The following is a 17,548-nucleotide window of genomic DNA, read 5'->3' as shown; positions in this document are numbered from 1 at the left end:
CCATGGACCCAATGCTTAATGGTATTGGGCCATGGCATAAAAATAAGGTTGGGAACCCCTGGTTTAGAGGGGAATGGGACTAACTGAGGTGGCCACTTGGTTGATGGGGATGAACTGGGCTGTGGGCCCATTTCTGTGCTATGTTACATAATGAACCAGAGGTGATTTGGGAGTTTAAGGTTAAAGAGCCCTTAGGAACCAGTGATGACAATATGATTGAGTTCAACTTGAAATTTGATAGGGTGAAAGTAAAGTCTGATGTAGCATTATTTCAGTGGAGTAAGGGAAATTACAGTGGTATGAGAGAGGAGTTGGCCAAAATATAGTTGAAGGAGCGGCTGGCAGGGACGACAGCAGGGCAGCAATGGCATGAGTTTCTGGGGAAAATGAGGGAAGTATAGGATAGATGTATTCCAAAAATGAAGAAACTCAAATGGCAAAATAGTACAACTGTTGCTGACAAAGTAAGTCAAACCTAATGTAAAAGCAAAAGAGAGGACATACAACAAAGCAAAAATTAGCGAGAAGATAGAGAATTGGGGAGCTTTTAAAAATCTACAGAGAGCAACTAAAAGAATCATTAGAAGGGAAAAGATGAAATAGGAAAGCAAGCTAACAAACAATATCAATATGGATAGTAAAAGCTTTTTCAAGTATGTAAAAAAAAAATAAGAGAGATGAGAGTAGATGTAGGGCTGCTAAGAAATGAGGCTGGAGAAATAATGGGGACAAGGAGATGACAAATGAACTAAATCAGTATTTTGCATCAGTCCTCACTGTGGAAGACACTAGCAGTGTGCCAGATGTTGTGGTTTGTAAAGGAAGAGAAGTGAGCACAGTTACTGGAAAAAGCTGAAATACCTGAAGGTACATAAGTCACCTGGACCAGATGAACTGGACCCTAGGGTTCTGAAAGAGGTAGCAGTAGAAATAGTGGAGGCATTAATAATGATCTTCCAAAAATCATTGAACTCTGGCATGATGCCGGAGGACTGGAAAATTGCAAATGTCACTTCACTCTTTAAGAAAGGAAGAAGGCAGCAGAAAGGAAATTATAGACCCTCAGTGGTTGGGAAGATGTTGGAGTCAATTGTTAAGGATGAGGTTATGGAGTACTTGGTGATACAGGTCAAGGTAGGACAAAGTTGGCATACTTAAGGGAAAATCTTGCCTGATGAACCTGTTTGAATTCTTTGAGGAGATTACAAGTAGAATAGACAAAGGGGATGCAGTGGATGTTGTATGTTTGGATTTTCAGAGGGCTTTTCACAAGGTGCCACACATGAGTCTGCTTACCAAGTTAACAGCCCATGGTATTACAGGAAAGTTACTAGTGTGGTTAGAGCATTGGCTGATTGGTAGAATGCAGCGAGTGGGAATAAAAGGATCCTTGTCTGGTTGGCTGCCAGTGACTAGTGGTATTCCACAAGGGTCGGTGTTGGGACCACTTTTTATGCAGTATATCAATGATTTAGATGATGGAATAGATGGCTTTGTTGCCGAGTTTGCAGATGATACGAAGATTGGTGGAGGGGCAGGTATTGAGGAAACTAGCAGGTTGCAGAAGGACTTGGACAGATTAGGAGAATGGGCAAGAAAGTGGGAAATGAAATACAATGTTGGCAAATGCATGGTCATGCATTTTGGTGGTAGGAATAAATGTGCAGATTATTTTCTAAACGGGAAGAAAATCCCAAAAAAAAGATGCAAAGGAACTCGTGAGTCCTGCAGAACACCCTAAAGGTTAACTTGCAGGTTGAGTAGGTGGTGAGGAAGGCAAATGCAATGTTGGCATTCATTTCAAGAGGTCTAGAATACAAGAGCAGAGATGTGATACTGAGGCTTTAAAAGGAACTGGTGAGGCCACACACTGAGTATTGTGAACTGTTTTGGGCTCCTCATCTAAGAAAAGATGTGCTGATTCCAGGAATGAAAGGGTTATTATATGAGGAATGTTTGATAGCTCTGGGTCTATACTCACTGGAGTTTAGAAGGACGAGGGGTAAAGTATCTCATTGTTTCCCATGGTGGGGGGAGTCTAGGACAGGAGGGCACAGCCTCAGGATAGAGGGGCATCTATTCAAAACAGAGATGTGGAGAAATTTCTTTAGCCAGTGGTTGGAGGATTTGTGGAATTTGTTACCACAGGCAGGTGTGGAACCAGGTTGTTGGGTGTATTTAAGGCAGAGATTGATAGGCTCTTGATTGGACAGGACATCAAAGGTTGCAGGGATAAGGCTGGAGAATGGGATTGAGGAGGGTAATCAAGGGATCAGCCACGAATGATAGCGGAGCAGACTTGATGGGCCAAATGACCAAATTTTAGTGAATGTTTTTTAAAAATTTTAAAAAGTTTTTTTAAAATAATAGCTTTGAGACTGTGACACATTAAGTGGTGGGATACATAGCTTCATTGCCTTTTTAAAAAAGACCAAGTAAGTGTAAATTACAGGGGGCTTCTTTAGTTACAGAAGACCTGATTTACGGAAATCCAACTTTGTGAAAAATTTCCCATCAAGAATTATAGGAAGTTTTATGCAGAGTGATACAATATGTGTATCAATAGGAAATGGAAAGTATGATGGTGCAGTACTGTGAGAGATCCAAGTAGTACCTTCAGAAGGGGGAGACTGGACAATTTTGGGCATGGGTTTTATCTTGTTTTTAAAGGAAGTTGTTCATTTCTGACTACAGGAAATATTGGTTTACAGACAGGTCTTAGAAATAGATCTGTTATGTAACCCGGGGATTGCCTGTACTTTCCTGTAAGATTTGAAGAAGCCTATTCACTTGTTAATGATTATTTGACAATAATATTGACAGAAATCTGATCATCTTACTGCACTCACAAACTTGTAGGTAAATTCAAATCAAAGTCAGTTTTAAGAAATATGCTAATAATTTTATGATAGCTTTAAAAATCACTTCGGTTTTTTTTCAGCAATCAGGGAGGATGGAATGCCAGGAGGTAGAAACAAAAGTATTGGTCCTATTCAGGTAAGTGATTTTATATCCTATGCAGAATAATAATGAAAGAACTGTGTTTTATTTACATGCTCCACAGTTCAGGAGACTTGGTTCAGTATGTTATGTATATATTTTCCTATTTAATTTAAATGTAATAAAACAAATCTATAAAGGATTAGTTCAGTTATTTTTGGAAAAATGTGTGCAGTTTTTTATTTTTGGTGGAAGAAATGTTCTGATGAGTTCTTGTTACTTTCAAGGGTAAAAGTCAAGAACCAAATAAATAGCAAGTTTGTTCTACCTAGTCACTTTGTTATCAACCCCACTTGCTCTGCTTTCACTCTTTTGATAATGAAGTGTCTAGTGATAAAGACTGTGTATTGATAAAATTGAGGGAGAATTTCATAGCTTTTCAATGTCAAGATTGAATTTTGATGAATACTACATAATTCAAGCTATGAGCTGTATAAAGCTTCCTTTATTTTGTAAAATGTATCCTTTGTAATTTGGTTTGCTTAAGATAGCCGAATTTCCAGACTATTACTGACATTTACTTCAGCACATTTTCACTTTTAGTTGTATTGGCTCATGTTTGTTGTAGAAAATTTAAAAATGTACATTTGATTATTCTTACACACAGAATAGTTTCTTCTCAAAGACCTTTAAGAAAATGCAGTTAGTGGGTATTCCACATAATGAATGGCTTGCTCTGGAAACATGCTCTGTTTTGTGGTGAAGCCTGATTCAAATGCAGTGCTTTTAAAAAATGGTGGGAAATTGAGTCAAGCACAAATTGTGCTTAAAGTTTTTTGATAATTTTTGTGAAATTTACACTAAATTGTCCTTTCTAAAATTGGCACAGTAAGGAGAATTTCCCTTTTCCAAATGAGTATATATCATTCTTTATTCAAGTGGTAGACAACTTGTGTCATGTTCAACTAACTACGCATGTGTGACTAAGTAGCGAATATTGCCATTTAATTGATCCAAGGCAATATCATGGAGCCTGGCCTCCATTTGCATGAAGAACAAGCAGTTGCACTTTCCACAAGTGTTACATTCATTTCAGTGCACTTTGCGACTAGTTAAGTAGCAAGGCACAGTGAGAAAATGGTTTTTTAAAAAAGTGTAGATCTTGGATGCTTTAAGTAAATTCAGGGAGTATAGGACTGAGGAAATTATTGGTTCAGTTATAAGTGTTGAAATTGAGTTTCTGTAAAAGATATGAAGGCTTCGAAGAGAGTACAGAAGGGATAATCAAAGAATTGCAAGGAAGAGGGCCTTTTGTTACATGGATAGATTGGTGAAGCTAAGAATTTTCTCATTAAAACAGAAATGGTTGTGGGGATATCTAAAAATGTATTTAAAATTGTGGAAGATTTATATAGAAACACTTCCTATTGGAGGAGGAGCAAGAAATAGGAAAGAATTTGAAGGTGATTGCCCAAAGAGTCAAAAGTGGTATGGGGGAGGATTGTTTTTGCATAAAAATGTTGTTAGATCTAGTGTAATAGAGGTAGCATATTTAATTGTGTTGGAAAGTTGGATATGTATCTAAAAGGAAAGGGTTCGCAGAGTACAGGGCCAGTGCTCTTGCATACAGCTGATGTGAGGTCACTGGTGATTCTGAGATAATTCATTGTCAAATGAGCTAGAAGCATTTCCAATCTCTATGATTCAGCTAGGTTATGTTGTATTTGCCTACAGAAGAATTTCCAGTGGGAACACAGAGGGGCAAGTGGTGGAATGACACCACAGCAGAGACAGTTTAATTTGTCCTACTATTATATTTGGTAGAAATTAAAGTTAATCATCCTTTAGAGGTCGAAAGCTACCTGCAATTTTCAAACTGCTGACTTTCACATAAATTTGGCCTGGTCAATAAAAAGATCAAGCCTTTAAACCTTTTCTGTAAGTGAACAGCTCATAAATGTCTGAATGATAAATAGGATGACTTTGGAGGTGTCTTTTAAAAGCAAGGATAATATAGGTCCTGGGCAGAGAGTAACACATTTCAAATGTGTTTGTTTGGAGCTGCAGAACAATGAGGTTTGCATCACTGGAAGATTACCAGCACTCCACTTCTTTAAATAAATAACTCTCTAAACAGTATGTCTTATTTCATTAGATTTATCTTTTAGGCTGACAGTTCCAGGATCACCTCGGAATCAAAAGACAACACTCGGCTTCAGCTAGATAGTCGAACCTCTCCCTTTTACCTCCACATTCCCCATCAATTCTTTAAAGAAGCTCAAGGACCACTTTGTCAATAACATTTATACAATTGATCAACTGCATCTATCAATTCATTTTGGAAAATTCCTCTCTATCCTGGCATAGTACTCTAATTTTTCTCTTATTTCCTTCCCATTTGGCTTATACACACTTTTTCCATGACTACTCCCTCTTCTCTCTTGCCCTGTGGCTGCTTAGCTCTGCTCCTGGCCTTGTATTTTGTTCTTTTAATTGTTCTTTCACTTGGGATATTGTCCCTTGTTCTTCCAATGTATCATTATTACACCTGTATAAAAAAATATCTTTAGCTATCTTTGAACATCTCCAGCTTCCCTTTCCTCTTAAGTCCTTGAACATGCTGTTGTCTGCTAAATATGATTGTTTTTATTGGTGGGTTGATGAGAGCAGATTTGAGGATGAGGGGTCAGCACATGAGAGAGAAGATCTATTTACGGAAACAGCTTAGACAAAAATATTAATCAGTGAAAGTCAGAAATGGAGGTAGAGTTGTTTCCAGAACTCTGAATGCCTCCACTCAGTTTCTTGACCTTTCTACATATCAGCATCTGATCTTAGTTAAGTCACTGATGATATCTTGGGTGCCTTCTTCAGTTCCTGCTTAATACTGCTGTAATTAACCTCCCTTTATAATGCAAGTATTACCCCATCCCTAGTTGGATGATCTACATAAACACAAGAGATTCTGCAGATGATGGCAGTCCAGAGCAACACATACAAAATGCTAGAGAGCTCAGCAGGTCAGGCAGCCTATGGAAATGAATAAGCAGTTGACATTTCAGCTGGAGACTCTTCATCAGTCATGATGAAGGACCTTGGCCTGAAATGTCAACTGTTTATTCTTTTCCATATATGCTGCCTGACCTGAATGATCAACATATTGTTTCAAGAAACCCTGCTGTATGCACCTAATAAATTCTGCCCCACCCTGGCACTAAAGGAGTCCCTGTTGATAATGGGGAAGTTAAAGTCACTCACTACAATAGCCTTGCTATTTTTACATTTTCTCATATTGGTTCGGTTCGCTCCCACTGGCTATTGGGGTGCCTACACTATAACTCCATCATAGTGATTACACATTTCTTTTTTGAGTTCTATCCATACTGCTTTTTAGAATGAGTCCTCCAAGATATCGTCTCTTGGTATAGCCATGACATTCTTCTTAATCAGTAAAGCAGCTCCCTCATAATACTTGAATCCCTCTGTGCCGTGAAATATCTATACACAGGAACCTTGAGCTGCCAGAACCATTCCTTCTGTACCTTCTTAGTCTCTTCAGCTCCAGACCAATTGCTCTGGGTTTCACTGCCCTCTGACCCAATTCCAGATTAATTTAAATCCTCCTAAGTAGTGCTAACAACCCTCCCAACAGTGATGCTGGTATCTCTTTAGTTTAAGTATAATTCTTGTTCCGCGTCTATCTGAACTGGAAGGGACCCTAATGCACGTATCTAAAGCCTTCCTTCCTACAGTAGCTTATTAGCCATGCATTTATCCGTCCCTTAGTATTTCTGGCTTCACCTGCATGTGGTATAGGGAGTAGTTTTGAGATTGTAGCCCTAAAGATCCTGCTTTTTAACTTTCTGTCAAACTCTCTAAATTCCTATGCAGGACTTCATCTCTCTTCCTGCCTATGTCATTAGGAGCAATATGGACCATGACCTCTGGCTGCTCATCCTCTCCTTTCACAATGTCCTAAACTCACTCAGGGTTCTTGCTTCACTTGGCACCAGAAAGGCACCACAATATCCTCTAATCTTGTTTGCAGACCTTTGCTTGCTTGCAGTCATTACTATGGCTGTGCTCCTGAATACAGCCTCTCCTACTGCTTGCCTGAGTTTGATTTTCCCCTGCTGTTCCTTATAGAGTCCATTGTGGTACCTCTAATTTGGATTCTACTGTTGCTTATCCCCAGAAGGGATCCATCCATCCCACCAGTATCCAAAAGTATACATGATAGAGCAGGGAGTAGTCGCAGGAGATTCCCGCACGACCTGCCTGCCCCTCCTGGCTGAACCCACAGTGTAGCCACCTCTCTGAATCTCTTACCCATGATACTCTCTACCTCCTGTGTGCTCCTCATTGAATCTAACTGATGCTCCAACTGATCTATGTAGTCTGAGAGGAACTACACAGCTGGATGATCTTGCAAACGCAGGTGCTAGAGACACTTGTCCTCTCTCTATCTCCCACATTCCACTGGAGGACCATACCAATTAATTGACCATCAGGTCTACTCCTCAAGTTAGTACTGGCCTAAAAGAAAGAATGGGAAAGACCTTGATCTTGAATACCTTGTCTCTGCTCAGCCTCCTTGTTAAAGTCTCATTCATCAACACTCCTGGAGTTAGACCATGCACAATACTTCCACTTCAAAACAGCCCTTTTCAGAAATAGCAGCTGCTACAGCTCCAATCTTAAAATTTTAATTTTTCTTCATGCAGGTACTACTGGTCTGAAGTTGATTAGTTCTTTCCTGTTCACAGCCTTCATTTCTTCATTTTAAATACCCTCATATTTTTATTATTTCATTTGTCGCTGATGTTTCTTGTGTTTAGTAAACATGTTCAAAGTATTCCTGCTGTTTTGATTAAGAATACTCAACAAAATATGTAGAAGAAAGTTTTTATCTGCTTTTAATTCATCACTTGACCACATTTTGAATTTATTAATCAGTTTTTCTTTGTTTCCATTTGTGTTTATTTCTTTGTATGATATTCATTTTTATGTTGTTATTCCTGTCTGCGTGTCCTTTAAAAAGTATACCTTTTACTGAATTCCATCCATTAGTGCATTGGTCAAATGATAAAATAAGAATTTCATTCCATAGAAACACCTGAACATTGAGGTCCAAGGCTTTTCCAGTTGGGCCTGATTGAAATAAAACTTGCACAACTTCAAAACCAGGTAATGGAACATTGTGACATTGCTGAGGTCATGGTAGCCTTTGGATAAGTGGCTTAGGTTTTTAATTGGAAAGCAAAAGGATGGAAATCTGAGAATCAAGATCATGGAGATCTGGAGTTTGAGAATCAGGAAAGTAGGGAATAGAATATGATACTTGAGTTGTAGAAATCCAAGGAATCGGGGAGTATTGAGGTAGCACTGATTATGTTCACAAACACAAGAAAATCTGATACTGGAAATCCAAAACAACACACACAAAATGCCGGAGGAACTCAGCAGGCCAGGCAGCATCTATGGAAAAGAGTATCAGTCGACATTTCAAGCTGAGATCCTTCTTCAGGACTGGAAAGGAAGGGGTGAAGTCAGAGAAGAAGATGGGTGGCAGGTGATAGGTGAAACCAGGAGAGGATGAATTGTTCATATTTATTCATATTTGGACGCCACACTCCTTGGACGTGACATTAAATTCTGTTTTTTTTTTAAATCACTGCTGCACTCCACATTAGAGTAGCTTACTAACTGTCTTGGTTGAGCTTAGCAGGTTATTCACATTTAGGTTTGGTGTAACTTAAACTTAAGCTGATGGGTTTGCACCACACTGCTTCTCCTTGACTGCTAGTGCCAGTGACACTCAGAAAGTAGTTTCTATACTTGTATTTCTTAGAGTGTAACAGTTCTTTTCAGCAACTGAGGAATTTCAATATTACTGTGCTGTGAGTGAAAAGGGAACACCTCCAAATCCCTGAGGTCAGTTCTAATTGAACGTTTAAGTGAGTTTGTCGACAGAGAAAGGTAATAAATGATGGCAGAATGCATTAAGCCTAGAAAGTAAGCAGAATTTGTATTCAAGGTCTAGTTCAGTAAAGCAGTAAAAATTCTGGATGCCTTTTCATGGAAAGCAATTATAAATGTTTTATAAGGAAAGCTTGGAATTATGCCAAGTAGTTTGTATTTGTGTTAACAAAACGTTCATACATATTTTATAACCCAGGCCCGGGTTATGATATTCCTTTATACTTATGAATTTATTGTAAAACTTAGATTCTTGCAGCTTATTTAGATTCTTATAATGTTTCATTTTTGATGTTTATCCTGCTTATGTTTTTATTGTGTGGGGAGGTGGGAAACAGATTGCACTTGTTGATTTGCTTTCTACCTCTTTAAATTTACTATACTCACATGAATATGGGTGATGTACACCTGAGTAGCCTAGAAGAATTTCATGCTTTAGCTATACAGAAATAGTATATTTTCTAACATAGCCCAAGTTAACTTGATGAAATCAAGGTTTCTGGAATTTCAGTTCCAAACCCACTGGTTTGGGAGCACATGTTGAATTCCAAAGCATTTCTTTGCAGTAAATGCTTTGATGTATAAATAGATGAAAGAAAGAAATAATCTAAAAAAGAAATTTTAAGTTACTTTAATGTGCCTGTTAAAATATTTATTTATTACCTTCACTAATTCCTGTTGAAATATTTAGACTTTGAGATAAATTTTACAATTTCATGAGGATCTGATATAATTAGTGTTATGAGTAGGTAGATTCTGAGGAGATGCCTCTTTATACAGAGGTGTAGAGAAGAATGCTGTACCCTGGAGGGCTGAGGAGATATGTCACTGAAAACAAAGATTGATAGATTTCTGAATATTAAGGAATCAAAGTCAATTATGCAAGAAAATGGTGCTGAGATGGCAGATCAGCCATTACCTTTTATAACAATATAATAGAACCTCTATTTCTATGACATTCTTACAAACATAAGGAGTTTTATAATTGTTGTAGTGTTCAGGAACATTTCTATTTATTGGCAATGAATGCTATTGAAAGCTATTTTGTTTTTTTATAAATTTTAGTTATAATAGTCAAGCAAACCATTTCTATCACATTCTAAATTATATTTAGTCCCTGCAATTCCATGAATATCTGCCCCAGTGTATCTGTAATGACTTTAGGAGCAGAGGGCACAAATTCCAAATTGAAACTGCACACCTTAAAGCGCTGCAAGACATCTGTACTTTCCACATTCTTGAGCAAGAGCAGTCAGTGGAATGTTGTAGGTTACTATGGAATTACTGAGTGCATAACAACAAAGGTACATATTGTCATCCTACCAACAGCAACATCATTTATGGAAATCTCATCCGTACCTTGCTATCAGAACAGTGAAAGTTTACTAAATATATTTACTGAGCTGGACAACAACAGATTTAATGACAGCATCACAGTCTCTCTCTGTGATCTCAACTTGTTGAAGGACTGAGAGGCAAATCTAGTAGTGCAGCAATTTGAGTGTTCTTGAGAGATGTAACGGCCAGTCAGCACCTTGTGCAACAACAGCACAATGGAGGAAAGGATTTCTTACCTCCCATAGATGCTGCTCAATCTGCTGAGTTCCTCCAGCAGATCATTGCTCCAGATTCTAACGTTTGCATTTTCTATCGGCTCCATTCGATCCCATGTGTCTGTTCTGCCATTCAGTTAAACCTGACATATTTATTTCTGTTTTCTTCTTTCTGTCCATTAATCAATCCTGAAGCAATGTCAGTGTACATTCTTATTCTGTTAATCACTTGGGAGGCATTCTATGTAAAGCATAAAAGTCTAAATACACCGTATCAGCCAGTTTGGCCTCATCCTTTCTGCTGATTACAATATCCAAAACTCTGACTATTTTGTCAAATATGATTTCTCTTTCGTGAGCTTTCCCAAATGGTTTTATTCATATTAAACTAAATCACTTCTGTTCTTAAATAAAAATCTCTAGCATATGGATCCCTGATCCCAAAGGAGTTCTTAAATGTCAGATCATCTAAACCTATTTCATTGCACATTACAGTAGCATTTCCCCTTTCTGGTTCCTCAACATAATGATCTAAAAACTAATCTCTTATACACTCTGCATGTTCATCCTCCAAACTGTTACTATTTGGTTTACCCAGCCAACATGTAGATTAATGTCTTTCTTGATTACCATTGTTACGGTACATACACCTCTAATTTCCTGGCATTACCATTTGCGAAGTTGAATGCAATTCAGGGTAATATTTTCAGCTCCTTGTTTCTTGGTCTCATCCTTAATTCGACCACTTAATTTTCTGCATTTATGTTCTCTTCCCCCCCCCCCCCCCCACTGCCTTCCATATCAAGGCTCCCTACCTCCTCAGCTGTTTTGCCTACCATAAATATCCATTCTTAATTATTTTAAACAGGTGAGCTCCCTGTTTATGTAAGTCATATGTGGAGCTTATGCCTATTAAACTAAAACTGGAAATTCAGAGTGTTAAAGGTTTTATATGTTAAATAGGGGTAATGTTGAATAAACAGCCACTGACAAAAAAAAACCATTGTAATGCCTATTTGTGACAAGGAGGAAGAGGATTATTTAGAAAAATATGTGATAAAGGGACAAAAGCAAAGCAAACTCTCCTGTCTTTACTAAGCCAATTTTAATCAAAATTCCAGCTTCTACAAATGCAGAGTAAAAGCATTTAACAGGTTTATGGTTTCACTCGATCAAGTTTAAGTTTTTTGCCATCTGACTGTACATATATATAAAATCAAATGAAACAATGTTCTTTTGGACCACAGTGCACCCACAAAACAGCACATAAACCAAAATATTACCATAAATAAGTCAATAAAATATAATTCAAAATGCATATAATGTGCAGCACCAGTAAATAGTAAGCAGCCTGCAGTCCAAGTGACCAGACCTTGGCAGTGGCAGGCTACTTATTAGTCTCACAACCTGAGTGAAGATGCTGTTACCCAATCTGGCAGTCCTACCTTCCTGAGATAGTGGGTTAAAGAGATTTTGGGATGGGTGGTAGAGATCCTCAATGCTTCAGGCCCTTCGTCTGTAGTGCTCCCAGTAAATGTCATAAATAGGGGGGGAAGGGAGACCCCAGTGATCTTGGTGATTTTTACTACCCTCTGTAGGGTCTTGCAGTCCGATGCCTTGCAGCTTTCATACAACACAATGATGCATCCAGACAGGACACAATCAATGGTAATCCTGTAGAAAGCGGTTAGAATGGTGGAATCCTATCTATATAGTTTAATATTTAACTATTGTTCATTTATTAAAATACTGTATCACTAATATACCAGGTTTTGTCATCATAATGTACAGTTGTAATAAAATTTGATTACTTTTAGGAATTGGCAGGAAATGGATCTTGAGCCATACTTCCACAAATGATGTGATATAACTGTTCTTTCTCTTTTACATGTTCTTGTTTTCATATGAACACAATTAACTGTGGAATGCTTGGGAATAAGTTGCAGGAAATGTAATAGGTCACTACTGACCTCCTCCTCACTCCTACTCATCTTCAGATCTCTTTCCTCTCCATCTTATCAACATTGCATTAAGAGAAACAAGTTTCATTTTCTTTTACTATTGAGCTACATTCACAAAGAAGTATTTACTGCCAATATTGCAGCTAATCAAGAAATACATTTTTATGTATTTCAGATATCTGAAGAAGAGATTGAAAGAATTATGTCTGGGCAAGAATTTCAGGAGGAGGCCAACATTTCATGGAGCAACAATGGAGACAGTGATCATAGCTCCCCTGGTATACATGGTATCTCTGAAGGGAACCAACCATCACCTGTTTCTAATCCTTCCTCAAGGTGGGAACATTTGAGATAAACATCTAAGTAGGAACATGAGACAAATGTTTAAGTGTATTTTATTCCATATTTACAGCAATTCATTTATATTTAGATGAGACTATATTTATAGTCTCTATATTTAGAGACTATTTATATAGTCTCTGGCACTGAGGTTGGACCCTCGACTAGGAAGGGGAGGAGGGAAGAGAAGAGAGCGGTAGTGATAGGGGATTCTATAGTCAGGGGGGGCGGATAGGAGATTTTGTGGGGAAGATCGGGAGTCTCAGATGGTATGTTGCCTCCCTGGTGCCAGGGTCCGGGACATCTCAGATCGGGTGCAGGTTATTCTCGAGAGGGAGGGCAAGAACCCAGATGTTGTGGTCCATGTAGGGACCAACGACATGGGTAGGATGAGTGAGGGGGTCCTGCGTAGTGAGTTCAGGGAGTTAGGTGCGAAGCTGAAGGGCTGAACCTCCAGGGTAACAATCTCAGGATTGCTACCTGTGCCACGTGCGAGTGAGGCAAGGAACAGAAGGATTATACAGATTAATACATGGCTGAGAGGATGGTGTAGGAGGGAGGGCTTCAGGTTTTTAGATAATTGGGCTTTGTTCCAGGGAAGGTGGGATCTGTTCCGACGGGATGGTTTACACCTGAACTGGAGCGGTACTAACATTCTTGCAGGAAAGTTTGCTAGTGCTCCCCGGGGGGTTTAAACTAAATTTTCAGGGGGCAGGGATCCAGAATGCAAGAGAGGATAGCGAGATGAAGAATAAAGCACAGGTGGGGACTACACGGTTCTGGAATATTAAGTGTGTAGTAGAGAAAGGTGAGGCGGAACAAGTGATAAGGAGGACACATGTACAGGGGGTTGGTCTGATGGAACATGGAGTTAAATGTGCAGAAAGAATAAGTAAATTTAGGAAGGACAACAAAATTCAAGGGGCGTATAGCCCGATGGGAGTTCGGGGAGCTGGGTTAAGCACAATAGGCAGCGATTTAAACAGAGAGAGGAGAAATGGGCTAAAAATTTTATATCTGAATGCACGGAGTGTCAGAAATAAGGCGGATGAGCTTGAAGCTCAGGTGCGAATGGGTAACTATGATGTTGTTGGGATAACGGAGACATGGCTGCAGGGAGATCAGACCTGGGAAATGAATGTACATGTGCTATCGTAGGGACAGAAATGTGGGCAGAGGGGGTGGGGTGGCCCTGTTGGTGAGGAATTAGATTCAGTCCTTTGCAAGGGGCGACATAGGATCAGGAGAAGTACAGTCTGTGTGGATAGAACTGAGGAACAGTAAGGGCAAAAAGACCCTAATGGGTGTTGTCTACAGGCCACCAAACAGTAGCATGGATATTGGGTGCAAGTTGAATAGGGAGTTAACATTGGCATGTGGCAAAGGTAATGTCGCAGTAGTTATGGGGGATTTCAACATGCAGGTGAATTGGGAGAATCAGGTTGGTGCTGGACCCCAGGATAGGGAGTTTGTAGAGTGCCTACAGGATGCATTCCTGGAACAGCTTGTACGAGAGCCGACCAGGGACAAGACTATTCTGGATTTAGTCTTGTGTAATGAACAGGATTTGATAAGCGATCTTGAAGTAAAGGAGCCATTAGGAGGTAGTGACCATAATATGGTAAGTTTTTATCTGCAATTTGAGAAGGATAAGGGCAGCTCGGAGGTGTCAGTGTTGCAGTTGAACAGGGAAGACTATGGAGCCATGAGGGAGGAGCTGGCCAAAGTTAACTGGACGGATATCCTTGCAGAAAAGACAGTGGAACAGCAATGGCAGGTATTCTTGGGAATAATGCACAAGGTGCAAAATCAGTTCATCCCCCGGAGAAGGAAGGATTCAAAGGGGGGAAAGGGGCCCCAGTGGTTGACAAAGGAAGTCAGAGATTGCATAGTATTAAAAAAAAGGAAGTATGACAGAGCTAAGGTGAGTGGGAGGACAGATGATTGGGAAATTTTTAAGGAACAACAGAACTTAACTAAAAAGGCAATACGGGGAGAAAAAATGAGGTACGAACGCAAGCTAGCCAGGAATATAAAGGAGGATAGCAAAAGCTTTTTTAGTTATGTGAAGAGAAAGAAGATAGTTAAGAACAATGTTGGGCCCATTAAGAATGAATTGGGTGAAATTGTTATGGGAAACAGAGAAATGGCAGAAGAATTTAATAAGTATTTTAGATCTGTCTTCACTAGGGAAGACACAAGCAATCTCCCAGATGTATGGATGGGCCAAGGACATAGGGTAACAGAGGAAATGAAACAGATTGACATTAGGAAGGAAATGGTGATGAGTAAACTGATGGGACTGAATGCTGACAAATCCCCAGGTCCAGATGGTCTGCATCCTAGGGTACTAAAGGAGGTGGCTCTGGAAATTGCGGATGCATTGGTAATCATTTTCCAATGTTCCTTAGATTCAGGATCAGTTCCTGAGGATTGGAGAATGGCTAATGTTATCCCACTTTTTAAGAAAGGAGGGAGGGAGAAAACAGAGAACTATCGTCCTGTCAGCCTAACATCAGTAGTGGGGAAGATGCTAGAGTCCATTATTAAAGATGAAATAGTGGCATATCTAGATGGCAGTGATAGGATTGGGCCAAGCCAGCACGGATTTACCAAGGGCAAATCATGCTTGACTAATCTATTGGAGTTTTTCGAGGATGTAACCAGGAAGTTAGACAAGGGAGATCCAGTGGATGTAGTGTACCTCGATTTTCGGAAGGCATTTGATAAGGTCCCACATAGGAGATTGGTGGGTAAGATCAGAGCTCATGGCATTGGGGGGAAGATATTGACATGGATAGAAAACTGGTTGGCAGATAGAAAGCAAAGGGTAACGGTGAATGGGTGTTTCTCGGAATGGCAGGTGGTGACTAGTGGGGTGCCACAGGGCTCGGTATTGGGACCACAGCTGTTTACGATTTACATAAACGATTTAGATGAAGGCATTGAGAATAACATCAGCATGTTTGCTGATGATACTAAGCTGGGTGGCAGTGTGACATGTGATGAGGATGTTAGGAGAATTCAGGGTGACTTGGACAGGCTGAGTGAGTGGGCAGATACTTGGCAGATGATGTTTAATGTGAATAAGTGTGAGGTTATCCACTTTGGGAGTAAGAACAGGAAGGCAGATTATTATCTGAACGGTGTAGAGTTAGGTAAGGGAGAAATACAAAGAGATCTAGGAGTCCTTGTTCATCAGTCACTGAAGGTGAATGAGCAAGTGCAGCAGGCAGTGAAGAAGGCTAATGGAATGTTGGCCTTTATTACAAAGGGAATTGAGTACAAGAGCAAGGAAATCCTTTTGCATTTGTACAGGGCCCTGGTGAGACCACACCTGGAGTATTGTGTACAGTTTTGGTCTCCAGGGTTAAGGAAGGACATCCTGGCTGTAGAGGAAGTGCAGCGTAGATTCACGAGGTTAATTCCTGGGATGTCCGGACTGTCTTACGCAGAGAGGTTAGAGAGACTGGGCTTGTACACGTTGGAATTAAGGAGATTGAGAGGGGATCTGATTGCAACATATAAGATTATTAAGGGATTGGACAAGATAGAGGCAGGAAATATGTTCCAGATGCTGGGAGAGTCCAGTACCAGAGGGCATGGTTTGAGAATAAGGGGTAGGTCATTTAGGACAGAGTTAAGGAAAAACTACTTCTCCCAGAGAGTTGTGGGGGTCTGGAATGCACTGCCTCGGAAGGCAGTGGAGGCCAATTCTCTGGATGCTTTCAAGAAGGAGCTAGATAGGTATCTTATGGATAGGGGAATCAAGGGATATGGGGACAAGGCAGGAACCGGGTATTGATAGTAGATGATCAGCCATGATCTCAGAATGGCGGTGCAGGCTCGAAGGGCCGAATGGTCTACTTCTGCACCTATTGTCTATTGTCTATTTATTTAATCCACTATTGTGAAGGTTGCAAAGCGGAAAAATTTAAAACGTAGTGAACATTATTCATTCACGTTTCAGTATTGCTTTTGAAAATAAACGCTTGTTAATGCATCTTGACACCTAGATCTCAGTCTATGCCCGCTTCTGATGTGAAACAATGTGTTAAGAAATAAATGCTGAATCAAAATGACATTGAGCACCACAGTCTAGTAAAAATTTAGCACTAACCCCAGTGATCAGGAAATACTTATTTTTAAAGTGGGGGATAGATCTCCACCCCTACCCCAAGCAGAGGTCCACTTACAAGCAAAGGTCTTCACCGGCTTCATTTCATACTGAGTTCTGCTGGTGATGTGGCTGAAATCCAATCCAAGTTGACCAATGAATTGCCGACCCTTCTCATTGCGTCTCAGTGACTTATTGATCCCCTTTCGGTGATTCACAAAGCATAACATCCAGTGTGCCTCAGAGCTACCCTTTTCATTTTATTGGTCCAGTTTACGGCAATAAACAAGTACAGGCTGATTTGTAGGTTTATTATTTTTGGATTAGGTGTAACTAGCAAAAGATAGAAGAAATAAAAATACACATATTCACAATTTTTATGCAGCTATTTGTGAACCAAAGTATTGAAAGGCATTTTAATTATTTAACTTGAAGTAATTTCTTTGACAATGCAAGATAGTCAAATATATATAAGCAGGGTTATACACGTTAACAAGCCATGCAGCTATTGCTATAAAAGTGTTGCTGCAAGGAAGGTCAGAAATACCTGAAAGTTCCCTAGTGAGCACAGAAGTCTCAAACTTGATGAGAGGCCCTGGCCTTTAACACTCCAATTGAGCTGTGATGTTAGATTCCTTATGGAGTCCAGTTGCACAATT

At 39.7% G+C, this 17,548-nt stretch overlaps 1 protein-coding gene across 2 annotated transcripts in view; it reads left to right on the top strand.

The window, feature by feature from the left end:
* The window catches only part of LOC140731170 (nuclear receptor subfamily 6 group A member 1), a 285,699-nt gene that overhangs the window by 231,725 nt on the left and 36,426 nt on the right, over positions 1-17,548 (top strand). For both annotated transcript variants that reach the window (XM_073052586.1, XM_073052587.1), the window contains 2 exons: positions 2,942-2,997; positions 12,609-12,769. In XM_073052586.1, coding sequence (XP_072908687.1) covers positions 2,942-2,997; positions 12,609-12,769 — 217 coding nt within the window. The remainder of the gene's footprint in view (positions 1-2,941; positions 2,998-12,608; positions 12,770-17,548) is intronic.

Source organism: Hemitrygon akajei, chromosome 7 (genome assembly GCF_048418815.1).
Source record: "Hemitrygon akajei chromosome 7, sHemAka1.3, whole genome shotgun sequence".
In the NCBI taxonomy this organism is placed as follows: domain Eukaryota; kingdom Metazoa; phylum Chordata; class Chondrichthyes; order Myliobatiformes; family Dasyatidae; genus Hemitrygon; species Hemitrygon akajei.
This window is presented reverse-complemented; position numbering and strand designations above follow the sequence as displayed.